Raw genomic sequence first — 24,717 nt, 5'->3', positions numbered from 1 at the left:
GCACATCGCCCGTATGTTAATCTAATGCATTACTCTCAACAAAAGGGAAGGCAGCGGGGAAGGAAACCCTTCATGTCCCCTGACCTGCTTTTTGTCCTTCCAGCAAGCAACAAAGAAAGGATGCCCTTAGGTATTCTAATTTCAAAATATGAAACTGGTTCTTTTCATAAGAGTTTAGTCTCCAGGGGTATTCACACAACTGTTTCCCCCTCCGAGGTCTATTTCTGGGGTGCTGTGTATGAGGAACGTGCAGATTTCCATGCCACCAGCCCTTTCAGCCTGCCATTGCCTGTCGGGGTTTGCGGAGTTGAGCCCCCTTGGAGCTGTGCCCCCCACTTCTCCCCTGAAAGCCACCGTCTCCCTCATTACCGCTCATGGACCAACCATCCCCCATCCCCGTGGCCCTGGTGGGCTCCATGTTTGAAACACAAAGATTTCTAGTTCAGAGAATTATGCAGAAGGCAGTGTTCACCTCTCTCCTGCTTCACAGAGCTTCTTTTTTGGAGTGATGGGGGCGCGGGGGTTGACAGAGAGTAGGTATGTTGGTGTCCATGAGGAAGGGAGAAGATGTCTTATTTCTTCCCCGGTAAAGCTATAGCAGAAGAAAGAAAACACTCCATCCTTTCCCAAATAAATCAAAAATCAAAATAGCATTTTGAACTATTCGCCCTGAGCAGCCCGGACCTCAACGACGCAAGTCCATTGCAGGCTCACGAGCGGTGAGCCCATCTACTGTGCACCGAACAGGTGTGAAAGGCTGGGTGACCAGAACGGAGCCCGCGGGCTGTTGACCTCCAGCCTTCTCACGCGGACACTGTAGTTCGAATATCGCAGGCTGCCGTGATTCATTCCTAAGATTGTCTTTTCTAATTTCTTTCCACCCTTCAGATTTCTTTCTACTTTTAATCATTGTGTTGAGTTTCCTGCGGCTGCCCTAACAAATTATCTCAAGCGTGGTGACTTAAATGTATTCTTTTACAGTTCTGGAGGCCAGAAGTCAGAAGTCCGGGTCTCCCCAGGGTTAGCTCGTTCCATGCGTGTCCCCTAGCTGCTGGGGCCTCGGTGGCTGCCGGCCAGTGGTCCTCAGTGTTCGTTGGCTGCCTTGGTCCCCACCTCAACTTCCTCTTCCTTGTTTTCCTCGTTTATAAAGTGTACTTATCGTTGGAATTAAGGACCACCCTGATCCGGGATGATCTCTTCTCAGGGTCCTTGGTTACAGCTGCAAAGACCAATTTTTCCCGAATAAAGTCACAGGTACAGGTTCCTAGCGGACATATCTTTTGGGGGATGCCAGTTAACCTACAACTGACTTGGCTATTTCAGTTTTTGTGCTCTTTCCTTCCGAATTGACTGTATAAACCTTTCTGTGCTATCTCTCGATCTAAGTAGGTGTCTCTAGGATAGAACAACTCTTTATAGTTAATGGACTAGAAGTCAGGGACTTGGAGTTTGATTTTGAATTTTTCTGCCACTCTCCAACCACGTGAACTTGGGTGAATGCGATCCCTCTGAAGCTTACCTTTTTTATGGTGGTTGCAAATATAGAAACCAATTAGGCCTAGCTTAAAGAAAAGAACATTGTAAGTGCCAGCACCATCCCACAAAACTCAAGGGCAAGGATGTCGCCAGACCTTGGGAAGAAATTAGGCCATGGGACTGAAATGTCAGCATTCTGTCTCATGTTGGGGGCCTGTTCCTCTCTACAAACTATGTGATTCTTTTTCCCCAGATGGCTATTTTTCTGACCCGAGCTCTCCAACTTCATGTTCGGTCTCTACTGTTTGTTTTCTTCTCTCCTGTCTCCACTTTTGCACGTTGCTGTCTTTCTGTCTAGGAATCAGTTCTAGATTCCTGATTGAGGGAATAAGACTGATGCCATCGAGATCTTTCCTGATTCAACCAATTTTTTTTAATGTTTTTATTTATTTTTGAGACAGAGCATAAGCAGGGGAGGGGCAGAGAGAGAGGAGACACAGGATCTGAAGCAGGCTCCAGGCTCTGAGCTGCCAGCACAGAGCCCGACGTGGGGCTCGAACTCACGGACTGTGAGTTGATGACCTGAGCCGAAGTCGGATGCTCAACCGACTGAGCCACCCAGGCGCCCCTCAACCAATTTTTGACCAGAGAGGGTGTCATATACTACAGAGATGGGTTTTGAGGGTCAGACCATATAGGTTGGGGAGGCAGGCAGTTCCGTGGAAGAATTTTTCTATAAGATGCAGTTAATAGGTCCTGCTGTGCTCATTTTCTCTGTGTTTGAAGATCAGAGTGGACAGTGTGCCTAAGAACACGCTGCAAATGATATACTGAACACTTGAACAGATTGTTTTAAAGTTTCTAGCCCTGGATTTGGGTTCTGGACAAGTAGCAGACTTGATTTTTGCTTTCGATGAGAAAAAGACGAGGATTGCATCCAGTTGTGAGGTTTGGGTAAAGATTTTCCATGAGGTCCTTGCCGTGGCTCCCAAGCTTTCACTGTTTCCACAATGGCAGCAAACCCCGATTTCAGAAATAGGAATGAAGTTGCAGGAGGGGGGAAGAGAGTGGAGCTACCAGGTCTAAGTGGGCGATGTCTTACACGGAGGCATCTCTTCAGCGTTTTCTAGAAGGCAGTGGCGAGAGTGCGAACTGGGCTCGTGTCCTCGTACACAGAAAACATTGAGCTCTTTGTGGATCCATTTCTCCGCTACTTAGCATGGGCTTATTTTGGACAGGTCCTGTAAAGCAGGGTGAGCACTCGACGACAGAAATAACTATCAGCCCTAGAATAAAGCAAAGGTTTTTCAGTTTCTTGGGAATCCACAATTCAGTGTCGGTGTTGGGAGGAAGCAGGTTTGTCCTTCAGCAGGTGGATCAAAGAGGTTGGGTATGTTTTGCCAAGAAGCCGTCAGTTGGGATTATTGTTGCTTCTCTTCTTATTTCCAACTGGGCTGGAGTAGCAGCGGTGTCTACTCCTCCCAGCTTTGGAGCCCCCCTGCACCAGGAACAGCCACCAGCACTGACATGGGCACAGAGGGAAGCCTGGAGTAAGCTCCTCGGGGTGCTGTACTCTGGGCCTTACGAAGCCAGGTTCCTACACTTACGATCTAGCTTTCCCTCATTGTACTATTTTATTAAAAAAGATCATTGGCTCCAATTCCTGGAATAGACCTGGTAGAGAAAGCCAAGAAAGAGGTCATCTTAAGGCTTTAAGTCTGGCCTTCAAGTTAGATTGGCTGAGGGATGTTGTGGGCAGCGCATGTGAGCTGGCCTAAGTCATCCAAACTAGGGCACTGCACTCTATTTGGGGACAAGTATGCATTTTCCTAGTGTCACCCATGCAAAATATGGCCTATTAGGAATCTACAAGAATGGGCTCCATTAAGAATTCTTAGAACGCCCTATTAACAGGAGACAGCTGGTCGAAGATTTGGGGTGCTGGCTATCTTTCTACCATCGCTGCCGAAACCAGGCACATGAGCAGGTGCTCACGAGGTGATGAATGAACAAACACTTTACTGAACACGTCCTTTTTCAGTGTGGCACGGAGATTCATTAGTCTTACTTTATGAAGCATCAGCAGTTTCTGATTCGTACTCTGTGAAAATGGCAGTGTTCCCTGGAGGCAGAAATGCATAATTTTTTCTTGGCAGTTGAGAACACCATTACGTTGCTTGTATTCAGTTACAAATGGAGAGATTAGTATTGGCCATGAGAACACAGTCTTCCCCAGAGAGAGGGTCATGGGCAAAGAAAGGGAAATAAAGAGATTTGGAGGAATCCAGGTCAAAATGCCTTGGTGTTTTTGGTATGATCATACCAAAAAGATTGGTATACCAGAAGGATTATATGATTGATTCTGCGATGATGTACAAGACACCAGGTCATGAGCTAAGAACACAGTGAACAGGGCCAAGGTTGATTTGGAAAATGCACCCTGGCGAACGTGGGAGAAAGTGAAAACCACTCCATGTTCGCACTTCTGTTGCACGGATCTGTGCTCTATTCAGGTCTCTACTCACGTGCGTCTTCTCAGAGAAGCCTTAATGGCCCAGCCCGTTAATAATGCCTCTGTTACTCACTATACCCTTGCCGTATATTATTTCTTTGGAGGTCATGGTTAACGTATTTTTTATTATGCTTCTTGCTACCAAGAAGTGAATCTCCTGAAAAAAGTAACCCTTGGTCTTACCTGGGTCCTCCAGGAAAGAACCTGAGTTGGAGATGGGGGGCGGGGGGGGGGGGGGGCAAAAGATTTACCATCGAGAAACACGTGTGGAGGAAAATGGGGGAGAGTAAGGACAGGGGAGGGCAGTCGTCAGACCACGGTATGTATTTGACAAGATCTCCGCCAGCCCAACAGGCAACACAGGAGGAAATACTGCTTGTTAAAGGGATCCCTTCGTGGGAATGGCCCTGCCGCTGTGCTAGCTGTTAGCCTGGGGACCCCACAGGAGTGTGACCTTGACATCAAAGCCCAGGTGGCTCTTACACATGGGTAACGAGCCCTTTCCTGGAAGGGGAATCAGAGCGCTGTGTCTCCGTGTCTGCCCCTGTCCACCCCTTAGCTTGCACCCATCATTCTCTGCCTACGTTTTGGAGATAGCACGTTGAGGCTCCTTTTGTGCCTCTTACTGAAGGGAAACCTACAAGGTAGAGGGTGGTGGGGAAATTACAGCCTTCATCGTCACAGTTACTTTCGGGGTCACAACCGATACTAGTAATTTCTTTCCTCCGCTATCACTTCTAAGTTCTCCCTCTCCTCAGCTGTCAGCTCTAAAGGTCTCGGCGGTTGACTTGCGGTGTTCCCAAACCGCCACACCTCAGGCGTCCCAGAGAGCCCCTGGTGATCCCATCCTTCACAGTTTGGGCTGCCGTCCGAGTCCGCTCGTGATCACAGCCAGACAGGGGCGTACCCGGAGCTGTCCAAGTGGATCACAGTCCCACACATACTCCACCCTGGCCGCGCTGTGTAAAAAACATTCCCACCTCTTCCTGCTGATCAGGGTTCCTTTGCCCTACCAGGGTGAGGGCTTGAGTGGCCCCAGGGGACAGTCGTGGGTTGTAATTCGGTGGCACCCTTGCTGTGTCTCTGCAGAACGCGCCCTTCTCGAGGACCGGGACCTCCGACCCTGCACAGCCCGGAATAAAACAGATGGTAAACACACATTCTTCCAGATGTCTCCGGAATGACCGTAGGGAGGCTTTCTCCTGCTTTTGCTCCTTGCTCTTGGACCTTGTGTCCTTCCTCCTGGGGACACAGTGCCATAGAGAAGTGTGATTTGCTGTGCGTGCTGTGTTCTGGAGGGAAGTACTGTATCCTTGCAGAGTATTATTTCTGAGCTGGTACTTCAGCTACACCTTTGGCAGGCCCTAGTCTCTGTCACTAGTCTGCTTCTGAATCGTACAGCATGTGATGCCACGGTCATGGGCCCACAGCTGTACCGCCCTCGCCGTGAGGAAGGTCCAGTAGTTGGATGTTTAATGGTTCCAAGCCAACCCGCTCTAGTTTCTAGTACTTGTGAAGTTTCTAGTACGGGTTTCTAGTACTTGTGAAACCACCGCTCGCCCACCCCTGTCACTGGCTCAGGTTGAGGGTCTGCAGGCAGGATAAGCAAACCCTTACCCAGAGGAAGCTTTTGTTCTTGCGAGGCTGACTCCGGGCCCTCCAGGAGGGAAGGAGCCTGGTATAATCCACTTGATACGAGATAGCTGGTGTGCCTCTTTGAGAAATGGTGCCATACTGGGGGCTTGCTACACGTCCCCATTTGGCAGTTGGGCGATCAGAGGGGGCAGTGATGATAAGAAGGCTCAGTCACATTATAGGGCTCACGTGGGACGTCTCCCTCAGCCACAGCGGTGGGTGTAGCTGTGGCCCTCAAGCCAGGACTTGGGAGTAGCCACTGACGTAGTTAGGCCAATATCAACTGACCCAGTCATTTTGTCTCCTTGCTTGTTTGGTGGTTGATGGCTCGGGGTGGGCCTAAACGGGTGATGCAAAGATCTTTACACTTAGTGCCTGCTCCCAAGCGTCCCACCCATCTATGCGGCTCTACCCCTGGCTTTTCTCTCCAATCATTTCCTTTCAGGCACCTGACCAACTGCCGAGCTATTGGCTATGCTTGCGAGGCCATATATATTCTAACGTTGAGACGTTTTGCATTTAGCATGGTCACCGACCAGATACCCCATTCCAAGCTCTGCCAGCTGGGAAAGTTTTCCTTCTTCACTGTCTTTGAGAGCCACCCGACTGGTGCTCTAATGCAGTCACCATGGATTTTTGACCTGCACCCATGTACTACTGAGCCAAACCATCCATAAACCAAGCTTGGGCTTTTTCTCCCTCTTAGTTGGCTATACGGAACCCCCTGCCCCTGCCCCTGCCCCGCCAACCCTGCCCTGCAGGACCACTGCGGTGAGTTGAGAGAGTCGGGTGCTGAACAGCCCTGGTGACATTGGGGTCTAGGTGACATGCTTTTGCAGCTTGCTTGTGCCTTGTGCCCCCGCTCCGTCCCAGACTGATTGGATCTCATAATGGATTATTACTGGGCCTACTTGACTTTGTGACTTTGAGGGTCAAACGGGATGAAGGACAACATGTGAGGGAAATTTCTAGGGGACATGGTCACTTGGTGTCTTACTGCCAAAGACTTACTCTCAGCTAGAGCTCAGCAGCCCCTGGAGCTGATTGTCCACAAATGTATATAATTCTCTGCTCTAGATGGTCTCCAGAACCTGAGATCTGTGTTGTGAGATCTATAAACTATGTGCTGCATTTTTTCTTCCCCTGACCCGCCCAATACAACAAGGTCTGCCAAATTGTATGGCCCAAGTGGCGGGGCTGATTGTGCCCAACCAGGATCCGCTGCGGTGCCCTTTCCTACTCTAAGCCCTGCTCAGAGTTGGAAGCTTCTCATGTAATATTAAGGGCCAGAGCATTTTGCTGGGGGAAAGTGTATATTGCCTCCAGAACCCAAAGGGATGTATCAGATGCCAATGCTTCCTAGTTTGTGGTAAGGGATAAAAGATACAGCACTTTGTTGTTCACTTTGGAGGCGATGTCCTAGCATACCTCTGACCACTGGACCTCTAAAACTGGTGTTGCAGATTTCTCAGCGTTCAGGACTTCTCACTCTCGGAAGAGCATGTGTCGTACCGAGCCGTGCGGTACGCTAGCCATCTTGAATTCACCCCGTCCGATCAGTGTGATACCACTGACGTGATGGGTCAGCGTGGTGTTCTGTGGGAATGGCTTATGGAATCATTGGGAGAAAAGAACGGAATCTAGTGTGACATTAGAGAATAACCTGTGCGTTCACGCTGCAGAATTGAGCCATCAAGGAAACTCCTATTTCCTTTCATCATCGGGACAGGTGGCTCGGGAACCTATAGCATCAGTGGGAATCTACAACATTCAGAAGTCCACGGAATTAGGTGCTGCCCCTGTTGCCAGTGCCTCCAGAGCCACATGGTAGCTGCTCAGGTGTGGCCCAGCAGCACAGGTGCCCAGGAACCTGCTTCCCGAGGTCCGCGAGTGGAGACTGGATAATGGCACCTCTCTAATTCTGATGAAAAATCTGTGCCTGTGCCAGAAGAAAGGGCGAAAATGGCCAATGTGCTGTCTCTGCCTCACTTCCGGGCCCTGGATCTTATACGTGTAGATCCGATGGGCTGAATACAAATCATACTGAGAAAGTTTCAGAGTCAAGGAAATGCAGTAGCTTTCTACCCTTTCAGGAAGGCAAAGGGATGAACTAGATGTTGGGCACAAGTCGGCCATGTCCGTCTCCAGAACGATCCGTAGATGTTTTCTTTGAGAGGATTAGACGTGAGGGAAGTGCCCGTTCCAACAGGTGCGTGCACTAATGCTCAATAATTGTTGGGTCTGCTTGCTTAAGCCACATATTCATAATTTAAGAAGAATAAATTTCCAGAACCCAGTACTGTCCAATTAATATTCCACATGTGGATTAACTGTTCAGTTTATCCGTGGATCTAGTTGGGAATTACATCTACTTGCCCGTGATCGTAACCGCCTGGGACTCACACCTGAAATCAGTACTGTCCAGGACAAGTGGCCCCCAGCCACGTGTGGCTGTTGAGCACTCGAAATGTGGCCGGATTGAGTGGTGGTGTGAGTATAAAATACACAGGAGATGTCAACAGCTGAGCGTAAAAAATGTAGAATACCTCAACTTTTTGTGCTGATTACACGGTGCCATGACAGTATAGGGAGGTTGGGTGAAATAAAGAGACATCATTAAATTAAGCCTTTATTTTTACAATTTTTAATTTGGCTATTAGAACAATTAAAACTACATATGTGGCTCGTGTTCTGTTTCCTTTGGGCAGCTCTGTCTTATAAGGAACCTAAAATTCTCCACGGAGCAAGCTAGGCAGTTCCCTTCCAGGGGTGTTCTGTGGGAAGGACTGAGACGTGCTCCTTGAACTTGGCCTTCCGAGTGTGTCTCCTCCCCGCCCCCCTTGGGGGAGGGTCCTCCTACCACACTTGAGTTCTGTCTCTCTGGTCTTAATTTGCCATGCAACAGTACGGATGAGGTAATTTTTTTTTTAAAACTTCATTAAAAATATTATGAGAAACCATAAAGAAACAGGACCGTGTCTGACTCCGATATTAGCTCTTTCTCCCCTATTCCCACTGCTCTCCAAGTTACGATTCCCTGGAACATTGTGTTCTCCCTGTACGAACTTGAACACAGAACTCAGCAGTTCTTCAGCTCTACAAAACAATGCAGGAAAACACAGGGGACAATAAAAACGGCATTCTTGCGAATCTCTTAGGGGAAACGGAGGGAGGGCTTGGAATTGCACACTCAAAGCAAACAACGTACCTCCTCCCATTGGACATTTTTAATCTTTTCCTGACTCCCTTCTCTGCCACTCAGCCCGTGAGGGCTCCCTCTCCCTCCCGCCCCTTTGCCCTCTCCTCCCCGTCTTCCCACCTCCTGCCCTTTCTCCCTCTCCAGGCCTCTCCCTTGTTAGAATCTCTCTAACAAGGAACCATTAGTAGGTGGAACCATTTAATTGCTGTACTGTGTTACTTGAGCATTTCCTTAGGGTCTCATGCTCCAAAGAAAGTAATTTCTTTTAAATAAATACAGCGTCTCCCTAAGAGGAATTTTAGGGAATATGATTTTCTTCATTTCATTACACAGAATAAATTGGGTGAGTTTTAAAAGTAAAGGGTTTCAATGTTGAGAAATTTGGTAAATAGAATAAGGAGCTTTACCAAGTCCCAAGTCTCCTTAGTGTAGGATAGCCTCTCTCTAACCACATCTGGGCTGAGAAAGGCTGCCTGCAGCTCGAACCTTTCTTTGTAGATCGTTGTTTCGGCGAGACCAGGGCCAATCGGTTGATGTTATCCGCAGCCGTCCATCAGCTCAAGGACAAAGGCCAGCTTGTCTTTTGAACTGAAATTGTCCCTGGGATCCTTAATAATCTTTCTCTGAGAACAGGTTTCTTGATTTCGGATCAAAAATAGATTCCTTGTGGAGTGGTGGTTTATGAGCCGCCCCCCCCCCCCAACTCTGGTCTGTGATCGCGTCCTTACTGGCTCATGATCAACTCTCCCCAGCTTTATTGAGGCTGGAGCCCATTAGAAAAATAATAATGAGGGCCACCTGGGTGGCTCAGTTGGTTGCGTGTCCGACTTTGGCTCAGGTCGTGATCTCGTGGTTTCTGAGTCCGAGCCCCACGCGGGGCTCTCTGCTGTCAGCACAGAGCCCCTTTCGGGTCCTCTGTCCCCCTCCCTGTCTTTCCCCTGCTCACGCTCCCTCTCTCAGAGATAAACCTTTAAAAAACAATATTAGTTTCCATTTATTAGCAAGGTGCAGCTCCAAGTGCTCTCTATGCGCTTAGTATGTTCTGATTGTCACGACCACACAAGAGGCGGGCGTTGTTGTTTCCGTATTGTCCCAGGCAACTGAGGCCGTGAGTGATTAAGGGGCTCCCCACAAACCACACAGCACTGTAATTCCCATCGATGTGTCCTCGGTGTCCGTGTTCTGCAGTGCCCCGAAGTCTCTGGTGGGCATCCTGGAAGCACGGGTTCTTCTAACTAAAGGGGCTTCAGGGATCATTAATCCTATACCCTCACTTGACACATTTGTAAATTGATCGCAGACGTCCCAGTTAGAGCCATTCCGATCCCAAGCAAGAATTGTGTGATAGTATATGACACGTTCAGAGACACCTTGGAGGTAAATTTAGTAACTTGGCTTCCTGAAGCTTTGAAACACCTTGTCCTTAACGACCTTCTAAACGAAGACAGTTGGGCAGTGATTGCATCGCGGGAAGGAGGGGAGACAGACAAAGTCGCTGAGCTCAAACGGCAAACTGCTTACTTCGAAGTGTTTTCTAGGACTCTCCCAGAGCAAACTCCTCTCCCCGCGGAAACCTTCCAGATGCTTCTGCCTCGTTATTGCAGATAGGTCTGTGATACTGCACTGACAATGAAGTTAGAGCATACCCCGCGTTTCGTGGTCTTTATGGTTTTCCTGAGGGCGGTGTGATGCCTGTCTCTACTGTGTCTGAAATAGATCTGCGGAATTGAGCAAAGTTTGCTTAATTACACATTGTTCTTTCCTACGGCCGGAGCGTTCTTTTCTTGTGAGAACGTCTAAGACGGTAGAAAATATTGAGTTGCAATAATAAAAACCAAGGGGACCATCATGTATTCATTTATTAAAAATACTCATCATAGATTATTCTGTGCCGATAACTAGCAAATGTTGTAAACAAGACTTGGAATGTCACAGCTCTCCTGGAATGCATATTCTAAGGAGGGGAGTTTGGTAAGAAACAAGGAATAAATGAATAAAATAAGTGTTCTAAGGACAGGAATACAGATGATAGGGTTTGTGGCAAGGAGCTGCCTTATACTGACGGGGTGGTCGGGACAGTCCGCTCCTTGGAAATGACATTTGGGGTGGAAACCTCTTCTGAGTGACCGCATAGAACCAACCAGGCCATGATACAGGGCGGGGATTGGCACTTTTTTTTCCCCCCGAAGAAGATCAGAGAGTAAATATTCGAGGCTTTGCAACCTGTGTACTCTCCGTCTTAACTCTGCAACTCGGCCATTGTAGTCTGAAAGCAGGAGTAGGGAAAAGAAATGGGTGTGGTCGTGTTCCAATAAAACTTTATTTGTAAGACCAGGCAGGGGCAGAGGACCTGAATTTGGCCCGCAGACCATGATTTGCCATTCTCTGATCCAGGGGAAAGAGCATTTGCAGGCAGGCGGATAGCAAGTTGAGAGACCCAAACCTGGATTCGGGCTTTGTATTCTTGGAACGGGAGGGAGGTGTGTGGCTGCAGGATGGTGAGTGGGAGGGAGAATTAGGGGTCAGAGATACAGGTAACAAGTAGGTCTTTGCAGACCCGAAAAAGACATTGGCCTCTTATTCTAAGTGCAGAGGGAAGCCACAGGATGGTTCGGTCAGGGGACAGTGACACTATCTGCTCTGCATTGTAGACGGTTTCTGGTGTTGGGTGGTGACTATTGCATGGTACAGGAGTGGGCAGCAAGGAGGTGTCTTAGGGGCTGGGCTGTTCGAGGAATCCAAGCTAAATACGGTAGTAAAGGCAGGGAGAACTGTGCAGGGGTAGCAGTTTGAATCTCTCTCCACAGTCCCTTAACTACATATGAGCTCTGAGCTTCATTTCCTCCAATAGCTAAGTACAGATAAAATTCCTATTTTATTTGTTAGGGCAAAATAAAACCGCGAGTCAAATGTGCAACACATGGTTGGCTTTCGGTTATATTCGTTCTTTTCCCCATCTTGGTCTATAGATCACATTCCGTCTCCTTTCTCCCGTCCCTTTTCTCCTCCTTACCTCCTTTTCCCATATTTCTTTCTTTCCGTCCACAGATACTTAATGGTGAACTGGATTAAGTACTTGGTACTTAATCACGCTGGCAGACACAGACGTATCTTGTTTTTAAACATGTGCTGGCTTGGGTTGTTGGGTGCCCCCCAAAGCGAAACTTACTCTGGTCTCTTTTGTTTTTCTCTGTTATTTCCTTGATAAGACAAGCTGCCACTTTAAAAGTTCCAGCTATTTGTGTAAATAATTAGAGACCACGTCACCTTGGGGAAGATCTCATTTGTTCTGGGAAGAATCACTTAAAGAATCCCAGTGATTATGAAAATATATTGGAAGGTATGTCCTGGGGTGAGAGAAGATACGTATACATTTTCTTTCTTTATTTTTTTTTTTCAACACTTATTTATTTTTTGGGACAGAGAGAGACAGAGCATGAACGGGGGAGGGGCAGAGAGAGAGGGAGACACAGAATAGGAAACAGGCTCTAGGCTCTGAGCCATCAGCCCAGAGCCCGACGCGGGGCTCGAGCTCACGGACCGTGAGATCGTGACCTGGCTGAAGTCGGACGCTTAACCGACTGCGCCACCCAGGCACCCCTACATTTTCGATGGCCTGACACGGATGCCTTAATGTGTGACCCTTGCAAGTACGCAGCCCCAGAGGATTGCTGGGAAGGACAAGATTATTAACATATTCACAGTGATCGAGGTGGTGAGGCAGGGTTCAAGATCCCTCATTGTGTCCCATCACCACGGCCGGGGTGGGACAGGGGAATCACAGGTCGGACTTTGCTCCAACTCTCCCTGTCTGACACATCTTTTGCATTTTTACTTTCAACGAAATTTAAAATTAAAGCCTACAGTCACCCCACATTTTCCCACTGAGTGATTTACCTTCCCAGGGGAAATATATTTGCAGCCAGCTTTTAATTATCTATCTTTCTGTTGCAGGATGGTATTGAAAAGTATACTAATTTCAAATCGGCTAGCTTGGACTGGCTAGCTTCATGTTGTTGGACAGGTCCCCTAAAATTTTCCGGACTCTGTTTAGTACTTGATCCTCTCCACGTCTCCTCTAGCTCAGTGACGCCACAACAGGGCCAACCTGCAGACCGGCACTATGACTTTGGAGGTCCAGAGGGGTCAGGGATGAGCAGGGCAAAAGTAAACTCTAACACAGAAGCAGTGGTCTGTAGAGAAAATACCCTACAGATCCTTTTTGAAGCTAGGTTCTACTCAGAGGACATATTTTCAGAAATCACTTTGGTTGAAGAAGTGTTTGTAAGCTGTCAACAGATTTTTAGTCCTCGATCATCGCTATCTGCCCCATACCCAGGCCCCACTTGTGCACCTTTCCTGAGGATCCGGTCCAGGAGAACACATCAGAAAAGCCTTAAGATAGTATCTTACGGCAACAGGCACATTGATCCGGATGCTCGAGTGTAAGAAAGATAGACGTTCTTTCTCCTTGGGAGGATACCTGTAAATCACCAAAGCCGGGTGAATGTTATGGCAAAAAATGATTGAAGGCAATTAGAATAGGGGCGCCTGGGTGGCTCCGTCGGTTAGGCGTCCCACTTCTGCTCAGGTCATGGTCTCACCGTTCGTGAGTGTGAGCCCCGCATCCGGCTCTGTGCTGACAGCTCAGAGCCTGGAATCTGCTTTGGATTCTGTGTCTCCCTCTCTCTCTGTCCCTCCCCTGCTCACCCTCTGTCTCTCTCTCTCTCTAAAAAATAAACATTAAAAAAAAAAAGTAATTAGAATGAGTTTTTTTAAGGGAAAGGAAATAGAGTTATTAGAAGAGAGATTTGGGGTTAATGCACTGAAGGAGAAAGATTAACTCTAGGTTCACATTCATCACCCAGAAAAAAATCATTGGACCATTTTTTGTACACATGCGGAGAGGACCTACACATCGTGGGACCCATGGATGCCACTTTTTTGCATTTAACTGAAATTGGTATTCATATTAAATCTGTTTCATGTGAGGATGAGCCAAAATGGATTATTTTAAGCATGAGAAGCCACGTTTTCTTACAGATTTCTTTCTTTCTTTCTTTCTTTCTTTTTTTTTTTTTTGCGCTGAATAAAATGAGGTGGCAATCCAAATGCTAACTAATTAATGACTGAATGCTAAACTAATTAATGGCTGAAGAAAATAGTGAGCATCTATATGATGGTGTATTTTGAAGCCTTTAATTTAAGTATCATCCTTATGAAGAGTCCCCAGTAGTATAGAGAAAAGCTTCTACTGTATTAAGCGAAAAGCAACATGTGACTTTTTTATATAAAATATCTCTGTGAAGTAAAAAAACAATGAGAGGAAACGTGCTTTCCAGTTAGTTGGATTTTTACAATCTCTCCTATATTCTTCCTTATATATTTTGATATTTTATTTTTCCAGAATGGGCATTTATTACTTTAGAATTGGGAAACTAGTCTATAGCCATACCACCCTGAACGCGCCGATCTCGTCTGATCTCGGAAGCTAAGCAGGGTCGGGCCTCGTTAGTACTTGGATGGGAAAACTGGGAGACTAAACACTCCCATGAAAACCTTGTGTATAGTCGGTACCATTTCTGAATATACGAGAAATCTGTTGGATCGTTGTGAAAAGAAGAGCTGTGGATAGACGCAAATAATCAGAAAGGATCCGGAAGCCGCAGAACGGCTGACGGGAAGGGATGGTCTTTTTTGGAAGGGTACAATTGGAAATGATTCTTACAGGGTATCCTATTTTGGGGTGTTTGTGTAGAGTTTCAGAAGGGTTCCTGGACCACAGATAGCAGAAGCTTCTTTCCTCTTCTTCAAGAAGAGAGAACACGAGGCAAGTTGGGTAGATGGCGATGCCACTGAGTATCGTTTAGCAGAGCGAGTGCCCAAAATGACACCAACGGCCAACGACACAAAACACTGCTTATGTGAAAGCTGAAATTAATTTCATGCCTTCAGCAGAGGGGAGCTCTTTGCCCCTTTTCAATTAGCCCCTTTCTGTTTACATAGACACCTCTGCCACCTGGTCTTCTCAGTCACCCACTTGAATGCTACTCATGAATTTCGAAGCTGAGTCCTCAGTCTTCCACTTATCTCTGTGGGACTCTCCTCAGAGAAATCCTTTGCTCTCCCAACCTGACTCTTCCCCTTGTGTGGATGGCTCCCCATTTCAGTTTCTCAGAGGCTCTCACCTGCATTTCCAACTTTCTGTTGAGTATTTCCACTCGAAGTCTTTAGAAAAATTTTTTTAATGTTTATTTATTTTTGAGAGAGAGAGACAGAGCGTGAGCAGGGGAGGGGCAGAGAGAGAGGGAGACACAGAATCCGAAGCAGGCTCCGAGCTCCTGGTTGTCAGCACAGAGCCCGACGTGGGGCTTGAACTCACAGACTGTGAGATCATGACCTGAGCTGAAGTCGGATGCTCAACTGACTGAGCCACCCAGGTGCCCCTCAAAGTTTTTATAATCACCTCAAACTCTACATTGTGTTCACAACACAACTGCTCCATATTTCATATTCTTTACGAATCCCCTCATGCCTTTTCCACCGAGAATGACCAGAGTGATTTTGCACTCCACCCTCTTCCTCAAGCTCCTCCTTGAATCTGGGGCCAGAACCTGGTTTGTCATATTTATATAATGAGTTACATTGTTTCCTCCCTTCATGCTCTCATCATTGTGGTTCAGGTTCCAGTCGTCTGGTTATAAATGACATTTGGGGAACAGGGAGAAATGTTCTGAATGTGGTATAGGGTCTCCATTATAGACTAAGTTGTGTCTCCACTGGGATTTGGACATGTCAGGGGCAGGCCTCCAGGAATCCACTTACATAAAATACTTTGGTGAAGGGATTCCTACAGGGAGGGAGGGGGCGTGGAGGAGGAGGCTGGAGAGGCACGTTTTGTTCCCTGGTGTGGAGTCTGGAAGAGGGGCCGCAGGACAGGCTGGCTCTGTGGGCGCTGTTGTGCATACACAAGTCTGCCTCTGCTGTCCGGTAACAGTGATGGAGATTGGGGAAGTTTCTCTACTCTCGAAACTGCAGGGACTCAGTGGCAGGCAGCCTAGGGCCTGTCGCTAAAATACCAGACATAACCAAAGCACATGAAGACAAAATGAAGCCATGCACAGAAGGTGGTTGTGGGTGGTGTGTATAGGGGGTTAGAGCTTAAGAGATGTGTCCTCTTCCTGGATGGGAATGGTCAATATTATACAAACATGGAGAATCGATTTTTTTTTTTAATTTAAGTTCAAGTGAGTCAACATGCAGTGTAGTCTTGGCTTCAGGAGTAGAACCCAGTGATTCATCACTTACATACAACACCCAGCGCTCATCCCAACAAGCGCCCTCCTTAATCCCCATCATCCATCTAGCCCATGCCCCACCCACCTCCCCTCCGGCAACCCTCAGCTTGTTCTCTGTGCTTAATCTCTTATGGTTTGCCTCCCTCTCTCTTTTTTTTTTTTTAATTTTTTTTAATGTTTATTTGTTTTTGAGAGAGACAGAGACAGAATGCGAGTGGGTTAGGGGCAGAGAGAGAGAGGGAGACACCGAATGCGAAGCAGGTTCCAGGCTCTGAGCTGTCAGCACAGAGCCCGACGCGGGGCTGGAACTCACGAGCCGTGAGATCGTGACCCAAGCCGAAGTCGGATGCCCGACCAACAGAGCCACCCAGCCCTACCTCCCTCTCTGTTTTTATCTTATTTTTCCTTCCCTTCCCCTATGTTCATCTGTTGTGTTTCTCTAATTCCACGTATGACATCTGTCTTTCTCTGACTTATTTTGCTGAGCATAATACCCTCTAGTTCCATCTACGTTGTTGCAAATGGTGGATTCTATTCTTTTTCATTACGAAGTAGTGTTCCATTATATATATCACATTCACATGCACCCCAGTGTTTATAGGAGTGCCGTCAACAATAGTCAAAGTATGGAAAGAGCCCAAATGTGGAATTGATTTTTGACAAATTGCCAAAGCAATTCAGTGCAGAAAGGATAATCTTTTCAAAACAGGATGTTGTAATAACTGGATTTCTGGATGGGGATAAAAAGGAACCTTGACCTAAACCCCGTATCTGACACAAAAGGTAAACGTATCCCACATCTGTCTGTGTACAACCTAACACCATGGAACTTTTAGGAGAAAATCTTCCTCGACCGGAGTTAGGCAGCACATTTTCAGATAGGATACAAAAACATAATCATTAAAGACAAAATTGATAAACTGAACTTCCGAATTGAAAAATCTTGCTTTGTGAAATAACTATAATGCGAAGGAAGAGACAAGCCACGGACCGGCATAAAATATTTGCAAATAATATATCTGCCAGTAGACCTCTATCCAGAATGTGTGAAGAACTCTCAACGCTTAAGATGAGGAGACGGCCCAATTAAAAAAGGCACAACAGTTGCTCACTTTACCAAAAAGATGTAAGGATGATAAAGACGTGAAATGCTGTTCAACCTTGTTAGCCATTAGATGAATATAAAGTAAAATCACTATAACACAACTGCACACCTATCAGGATGGCAGAAATAAAAAATACCCACAATACCAGCAGTTGACGAAGACGAAGAGCCTCAGGGATTTTCCTATTGGGAAAGCATGTTGGTATAGCCACTCTGGAAAACAGTTTGATGGTTTCTTATAAAGTCAAACACACACTCGTCCTATGACCTAGCGACTCAATTCCTTGTTATTGCCCCAAAGGAGCAACCACTAGAAAAGCTGTACGAAGGGAGACACTCGAAATACTATGGAAAAATCAAGATGTAATTCTCAAACATGTTCAAATAACCCAAAGGAAGGCATGAAAAAGAGATACAATAGAAAACGAAATACAGTGGGCTTGAGCCCTGAAATATCTATCATTACTTTAAGCGGTCTAAATAGGTCCTCTTAAAACAGAGATTGGTACGGTGGGTTTAAGAACATGACCCAGCTATATACGCTCTACAAAACACTGAATATGGTATTGGCTAGTAGAAAATAAAAGGACGGAAAATAACAATCGAGAGAAAGGAGGAGTGGCTATTTTAATAGCAGATTAAAGTAGACTTCAAAGAAAAGTACTGAGGGTTATAGATTTGGGGAGGAAGACCACAGAAAGTGCCATTCTCATTACATCATAGTTAAGGAACACTCTCCCAATAGGACTTCCCACTGTTGATGTTAACCTGGGTGACCTGGATAGGGTGGTTTTACAGGTTTCTGAAATAAGTGACTCTTTGTATCCCCCCTCCCTACCGTACTCTTTGGAAAGAAATCACCATGTGTGCCTCACTCTTCTTTTTGTTTGTTTGTTTGTTTGTTTGTTTTTGAGAGAGAGCTAGATGCAAGCCGGGGAGGGGCAGAGAGAGAGGGAGAGGAAGAGAATCCCAAGCAGGCTCGGCACCATTGTTAGTGCAGAACTCAGCGCGGGACTCGAACTCACAAACCGCGAGATCCTCACCTGAGCCAAAATCAAGAGCCGGATGCTTAACCGACTGAGCCACCCAGGCGCCCCTGCGGTTCACTTTTAATGCAGTTATACTCCACCACCTTGAGAGTAGGGTATGTATAGAAACTATTTGGAATTCTTCTCCGCCCAGATTTGTCTGTTTTCCTCCACTTATTTCTATCATATCAGTGTGGACTTGAACGTATTTATTTTATCTTTTGGTTTATAATCAGACACTACTTTGTTGCTGAGATTGCTCCCGCGTTGGCCACGGAGACCTTCTGGCATACCCAAACCATTGGGTGGTCTGACCACTTTCTTTCTGGCTCTACAAGGTGTTTCAGGCTCCTCTTGTATATTTCCTGTCCTACGGTAGCCACTTACGCAAGATTCCTAGATCCTTCTAATGGAGAATGGTATGAGAAACCAAGATCTGGGTTTCTATGATCCGTTACCACACAGATCATTCCTAGCCCTCGCTTCTTGCTTGTCTGTAACTTCCCACACTCACTCACAATTCTGCCATCTGCCATCCATTTTCTTATGGTGTGATTCCAGGATACCTTTATAGCACTTTAAGAATTGTTAACCTGAACCCCTGTGGGTAGCAAATTTCAAAATTTGAAGACACTGCTTGTGTGTAGGTCCTTTTGTGTTTAGCCTTCGGGGAGTTGACTCCTTTTCAGAGTTATTGAGGTCAGCATTTCCCCCTTCCGCCTTCAGTGGGGTTGTTTTGTGTGTTTGTAATACAGTTAAGACTCTCTTGCTTCAGCCTGCATTCTATTCTGGGATCTCAGTCTCCTGAAATGATTTCTCTTTCATTTGCATACATTAAGGTTCACTCTACTGCAACATGCTATGGGGGTTGACGGATGCATAGTGTCGTAGCCACCGTGATAGTATTCTGTGGAATAGTTTCACCATCCTAAAAAAATCCCCTGTGCTTCCTCTTTTCAACCTTCTCTCTTTCTCAGGCCCCTGGCAACCAGTGATCAGTGATCCGTGTGCAGTCTCTATTGCTTTGCCTTTTACATATGTGTGTGTGTGTGTGTGTGTGTAAATATGTGCGTGTGTGTGTATAATCTTTCTCTCTAGAGTCCAGAAATTCAGCGCACTTCACCACTACACTCTCAGCAGTTAGCACCAGCTCTAATCCTCTTAACAGAGGGCCAGGCTTGCTTCGGAAGTTCCAAATGCTTTTCTGATTTGTTTTTCTGTGGGAGAAAAGTGGATTCCAATCTTTCCTAAAATCTTAGCCGGTTCTTCACGAAAACGACATTACAGCTTGCATTTCTGCCAGAGACGCTCTTCCTCTGGGGTCCCCATTTGGCTAGGGTGAGGCCCCAGCAGCCCTTCCAATGGGGGACACGAATTCTCTCTGGAAAAAGGTTCAGGGACAAGGTCTCATTGTATCTGGGAAATCTGAGGCTCTGGGGAGTTCTCTAGCACATCACGATCTGTCCTGTGAATTGCCCCTGGGTGAGGATATACTCTGGATAAACAGAAAGTGCCTGCCAGCTTGTCCAAATTCAGGTTTGGTTTTCACCCCTTGGTCACTTTTAGCCTTGTTTGTACAGCGGAGAGCCTCATCCCTGCCTCCTTTCTGGGGGGTGATTCTAAGAACATAGTGAGATAATGGTTGGGAAAGTACCTTAGCGCAAGAGGCCTCATTATGCAAGAGGTGTTTGCCATAAAGGGATACCAAGTGTGAGCAGTGACCAAAATAATCCCAGGGAACCGGAGGGATTCCTCTCACTCAGGTGGTGAATGCAGCCAAGTATTCTGACTGTTGAGCAGGTCAGGGAAAAGTTCTGTGGACCGTTCCTCCGGGGGGTGAGAAGGGGCTGATGAAAACTTCTGATTCCATGATATCTGGCTGTGAAGCTCTTCCTTTTAGACAACGTTTCCAGAAAACCTGGGTGATGCGCGCGCAGGGAGTCCACAGTGATTAGGTATTCTGAATGGCGCTGGTCTGGAGCTGAGCAGCCCTTGGGCCCAGGGGGTGGCCCCACACATGCATAACAAAAGCCTGTTGCTTAGGTAACAAGCGTTTATTTCACCGAACTCCTGCCTACGGGCCCTTTCCCTCCAGAAAGAGAGAGCTTTACGTAGATCACAAAACAAGATCCCCAGGCTTAGATCTTTGTCCTGAAATATTAAGCACTCTTTGTTCATTTCTCCATCACTTTGCATCATGGCGAGTTCTGCACAAGCCCATCTCCCGGGCAGGACTGAGGGCTCCCTTCTTTGGGTCAGGTGTTTTTTGCTAGGCCCCACGTCTCGCACAGATTCTGGCGTGTAGAGAAGATTCCACGAACGACTGTTGAATGCCTGTCAAGCCCTTCGCCTGCATGATGTTGCTTTTAATCCTTTCGCTCTGTCCTTTGCCAGTGAATAACTTCTCCTTGTTACTTTCAGCCGCTGTGGATTCTAGAGAATGTCAGGTATCGTTTGAGTTTTGTCGTTGCTCCCCTCAATCCTGGGAGAGGGCCTGGTAGTTCTGGGCTGTACAGGTTTCTGTATTTTTTTTTTGTTTTGTTTTGTAAAGTTTGTGTATTTTGAGAGAAAGACAGCGCATGCGTGGGGAGGGGCAGAGACGGGGGGGGGGGGGGTGGGGGGGGAGAGAGAATCCGAAGCAGGCTCCCTGTGGTCAGCGCAGAGCCCCGCGTGGGGCTCAGTCTCACAAACTGTGAGATCGTGACCTGAGTGGAAATCCAGAGTCAGACACGTAACTGACTGATCCACCCAGGTGTCCCTGTATTTTCTTTTGAAGGCTTTTCTGAGTAAGGGGCCCACCCTTGAATTCCGCTGGAAGGTATGTCGTGGGGCCGCATGTCTGAGGTCAAGTGGCAGGCCCTTGACTGACTGACCCTTACTGACTCAGTGGCAGGCCCTTGCTCTCCTTCCCTGGGTGCTCATTTGAGCCTCAGTCTCCAAATCTGTATGAGACTCCTTGATCGGCCTCTGTACCACGGTCTCTCTGAGTGCCTGATTCTCAGCTTCATCACATGTACGTAATTATGTCTGTGTATTACCTCCAGATACTCTACTCACACTCCCGTTCCCCTAATTTTCTTGGCTTAGAGTCCAGAGATCCATACAATGTCTTACATATCTCATTGGAGCTGTGTAAGGACAAGAAGGATGCCCACGGTTCACACAGATGCCTCAGATCCTGAATCCCCGTTTGCCCAAATCTTGGGTGAATGCCACTGTTTACAAGTTAAAGCCAAAAATTTTTAGTTCAGTACACAAAGCCCTCACAATCTGACCCCAGCCTACCCCTCCGGTCCCATTCTCCCTCCACCTCCCCCCATTGTCCCTGGCAATCAGTACAAACACTAATTTTTTTTTTTTAAATCTCCTGAACCTTCCTCTTGGTTTCGTCCCTGTGAATATATTGTTCCTTCTCTTTGGGATTCTTTTCCTCCAACAAATTACCCATCAAGAAATCTCCTGCAAATGTTCTAAAGTCAGTTCCCACTGGGGATCACCTCCTCTGAGACTCCCCTGACATCTCCAGCACTTTCTCTCCCTCCCTTCTGTCTGCAGGCTTTTGTATATATAACCTATTATAGAGAATTGAAACCATACTTTTAAATGTTTGTCTCTGCCGCTAGAATCTGAGTTTCTTGAAGACACGCAGGTAGGGTCTTTCCATCAGTCTTTCCCAGAATCCAGTACATGGCCCTGTGTGTCTTTACTACCCGTGACATACTGTCTGAATTAATAACAGCTGAACTGACCCAGGAGGGTCTTGGAATGTGCCCTCAAACCCGACAAGCTCTGGGTTTGCCAGGATCTCTAATTAAACTGTCTATGGTCAATCACCGTCTTTAATAAGCAGTTTTGCTAGAAACTGGGATAAACGAAAGCAGCCGGGGAAGGAAATCTATTTCCCCTTGCTCTCCCCTCCGGAGGCCATTCTCCCTATCTACACAGTCACTTATTACTTGACATGTCGTGGGGAAACAGATTCGAACAGGGACTCCAGTTTGAGAAATCCTCATGCTCTTAAGTAGGAAGGAATCGTAGGAACAAATGCATCCCTTGGATTCTGCCATTTCCTCTCTGTTGCCTTCATTAGAAACCAAAAAGTCCATGAGGGATCCTGGGCTCACACTACTTCCTGACCTTGTTTGTCTATTTACCCACAAAAACGGGGCTAATGCTTTGTTCAGGGGCTTCTCAAGTTTGCAGACTCACAGTTGGGTGCTGCTTCTGTTCCTCTGCCTCCTTCTAGGGCAGGTCTCTGGGAGCCAAGGGCACATGGCTCTGCCCCTGTTGCTGCTGAGAGCGGATGCTGAGAGCCTCAGGAGAGCACTTCCTGTCTTGTCAGGAAAGCTTCCTGCCAGCGGCCCGGAGCAGAGCATCCTTGACCTCCTTGTTCCTCAGGGTATACACCACCGGGTTCAGCAGGGGGGTGATGACGGTGTAGGTCACCGAGATCAGCTGGTCCTGATCCCTGGTGTTCTCCGACTTGGGCTTGAGGTAGGCGACGGAGGCACAGCCGTAGTGGACGACGACCACCGTGAGGTGAGAGGCGCAGGTGGCAAAGGCCTTCTTCCGGCCCCGGGCGGAGGGGATCTTGAGGATGGTGGAGACGATGAGGACGTAGGAGATGAAGACCAGGCCCATGGGGACCAGGATCACCAGCACGCTGATGATCACGGTCAGGGTCTCGTTGACCGAGGTGTCGACGCAGGAGAGCTTCATTACAGGTCGGATGTCACAGAAGAAGTGGGCCACCTTCGTAGCACAGAAAGGCAACCTGAACACAGATGTCACTTGCGTCGTCGCCACGATCAGCCCGATGCCGCAGGCGCCCCCCACCAGCTGGACACACCCTCTCTTGTTCATGATGACGGAGTATCTCAGGGGGTTGCAGATGGCCACGTAGCGGTCGTACCCCATCGCCGTGAGCAGGAAGCAGTTAGTGATGCCAAAGGTTACGAAAAAGAACATCTGGGTGGCACAGCCTGCCCGTGAGATGGACCGGTTCGTACCTACAAGACTGGAGAGCGTCCTTGGGAGAATGACGAGTGTATATATGGTCTCTGAGGAGGACAGCATGCTCAGGAAGAAGTATATGGGCGTGTGGAGGTGAGGGTCCGTGCGGATGATGGTCACAATGACCGTGTTGCCGGCCAGGGTCACGACGTACAGTGCAAGGAACACGACAAACAGGCCGAGCTGGTGCTCGCGGAAGCTGGAGAAGCCCTGGAGGACGAACTCAGTTATGAGAGTGTGGTCCCCTCTCTCCATGGAGTGGTCGCTAAATCTGAAATGGAGAACGGACGGCACATCATTTCAACAAGGCTGTTGAAACACGTTTCTCAAATTGATTGAACTCCGTTCTCCGCTGTGAACCTGGCGATGCATTTCCCTGTGCGTTAAAGTCAATCTCTGGGTTTGCTTAAAATACTTCTACTCTGTGGCCATCCATTACAATTTCCCGTGCGTCCCAGAATCATTTTTTGGTTTTTCTTTTTTGTCCTGTTCCCACAACATGACGATGCACATTCCCACTCACTTCACCCCATGCTTCCTCCTTGACATCTGGAATGCCCTCCCTCCTTTTCTCCTCTTATTTAAGTATTTCCCCGTTCCTCAAGGACTATTGCAGGTGTCCACACAGCCTCCACGGCTGTCGTGCTGCGATGCTCTCACGTTTCCGTGGACGATATCTCCCCGTCAGCGCCACGCCATCCACACACCAACCCTCTGCACATTATACCTTCTACAGCTGCATATCTCACCAGCTCGGGCTTATGGATTAATGAGATAATTGAAAATAACTTAAGGACTGACTGGAGATTTTTTTTTTTTCTCTTTCAAGACTAGGAAGCCTCCCTTTGCACACCCTTAGGAAGTAGAGGCAAAGCAGACCTGAAGGCTCATTTTATTGCCGAGGAAGAAAAGGCGGATCTTAACCCACCACCTGCCTCTGCCCACTGCTGTCTCTGTGAGATGGGCATCAGCCGGCAATGGATACCCATAGCTGCACCTTCCCGAAACTAAAAGGCAAATTTACAGCCACTGGAACTAGTAGGCAGACACCCGCTCTGCAGAGGGAAACAGTGGTGCCGGGGACGATGGAGCACGAACATTCAGGTCTCTCATCTAGAGCCACAGCAGGCCCTGAGTGTGAAAACCAAACAGTCACGCTAAAGTTACGTCACTGCGGTGAGGGTTGGGGTGCAGTCCAATATCTGTCATATTTCACATTTTTGTCCTGTTGGACAGTAAGCTCCTGTAGGGAACGTAAATTATATTCTGGCTTGCGTCTGCCTATTCAGAACGACTTTGTACGTAAAGTAAATCTCGCCAGGGAGGAAGATTGCTGGGCATGGAGACCTCCTTCACACGCGTAAAAATTTACTTAAAAGAAGTTGGCCACTGGCTGTTACTCATTTGCACGAAAACTGCTGGAAGAGTAAGGCGACAACAGAAGATATCTC

General features: G+C 47.5%; 1 protein-coding gene and 1 pseudogene across 1 annotated transcript; one reads left to right on the top strand and one right to left on the bottom strand.

Annotated features, from left to right (window-relative positions):
* Positions 1 to 24,717, top strand: part of LOC128312952 (olfactory receptor 10J4-like) — a 133,797-nt pseudogene that overhangs the window by 10,391 nt on the left and 98,689 nt on the right.
* On the bottom strand, positions 22,592 to 23,556 carry LOC106987142 (olfactory receptor 10J1). The gene has a single exon (XM_015085384.3). It carries the CDS (start codon positions 23,519 to 23,521, stop codon positions 22,592 to 22,594), a length of 930 nt encoding a protein of 309 aa, XP_014940870.3. The 5' UTR covers positions 23,522 to 23,556.

This window comes from Acinonyx jubatus, chromosome E4 (assembly GCF_027475565.1).
Source record: "Acinonyx jubatus isolate Ajub_Pintada_27869175 chromosome E4, VMU_Ajub_asm_v1.0, whole genome shotgun sequence".
Taxonomy (NCBI): Eukaryota; Metazoa; Chordata; class Mammalia; order Carnivora; family Felidae; genus Acinonyx; species Acinonyx jubatus.
This window is presented reverse-complemented; position numbering and strand designations above follow the sequence as displayed.

Coding starts and splice junctions, on each gene's coding strand:
- LOC106987142 (XM_015085384.3), bottom strand. CDS start 23,521: ATGGAGAGAGGGGACCACACTCTCATAACTGAGTTCGTCCTCCAGGGC.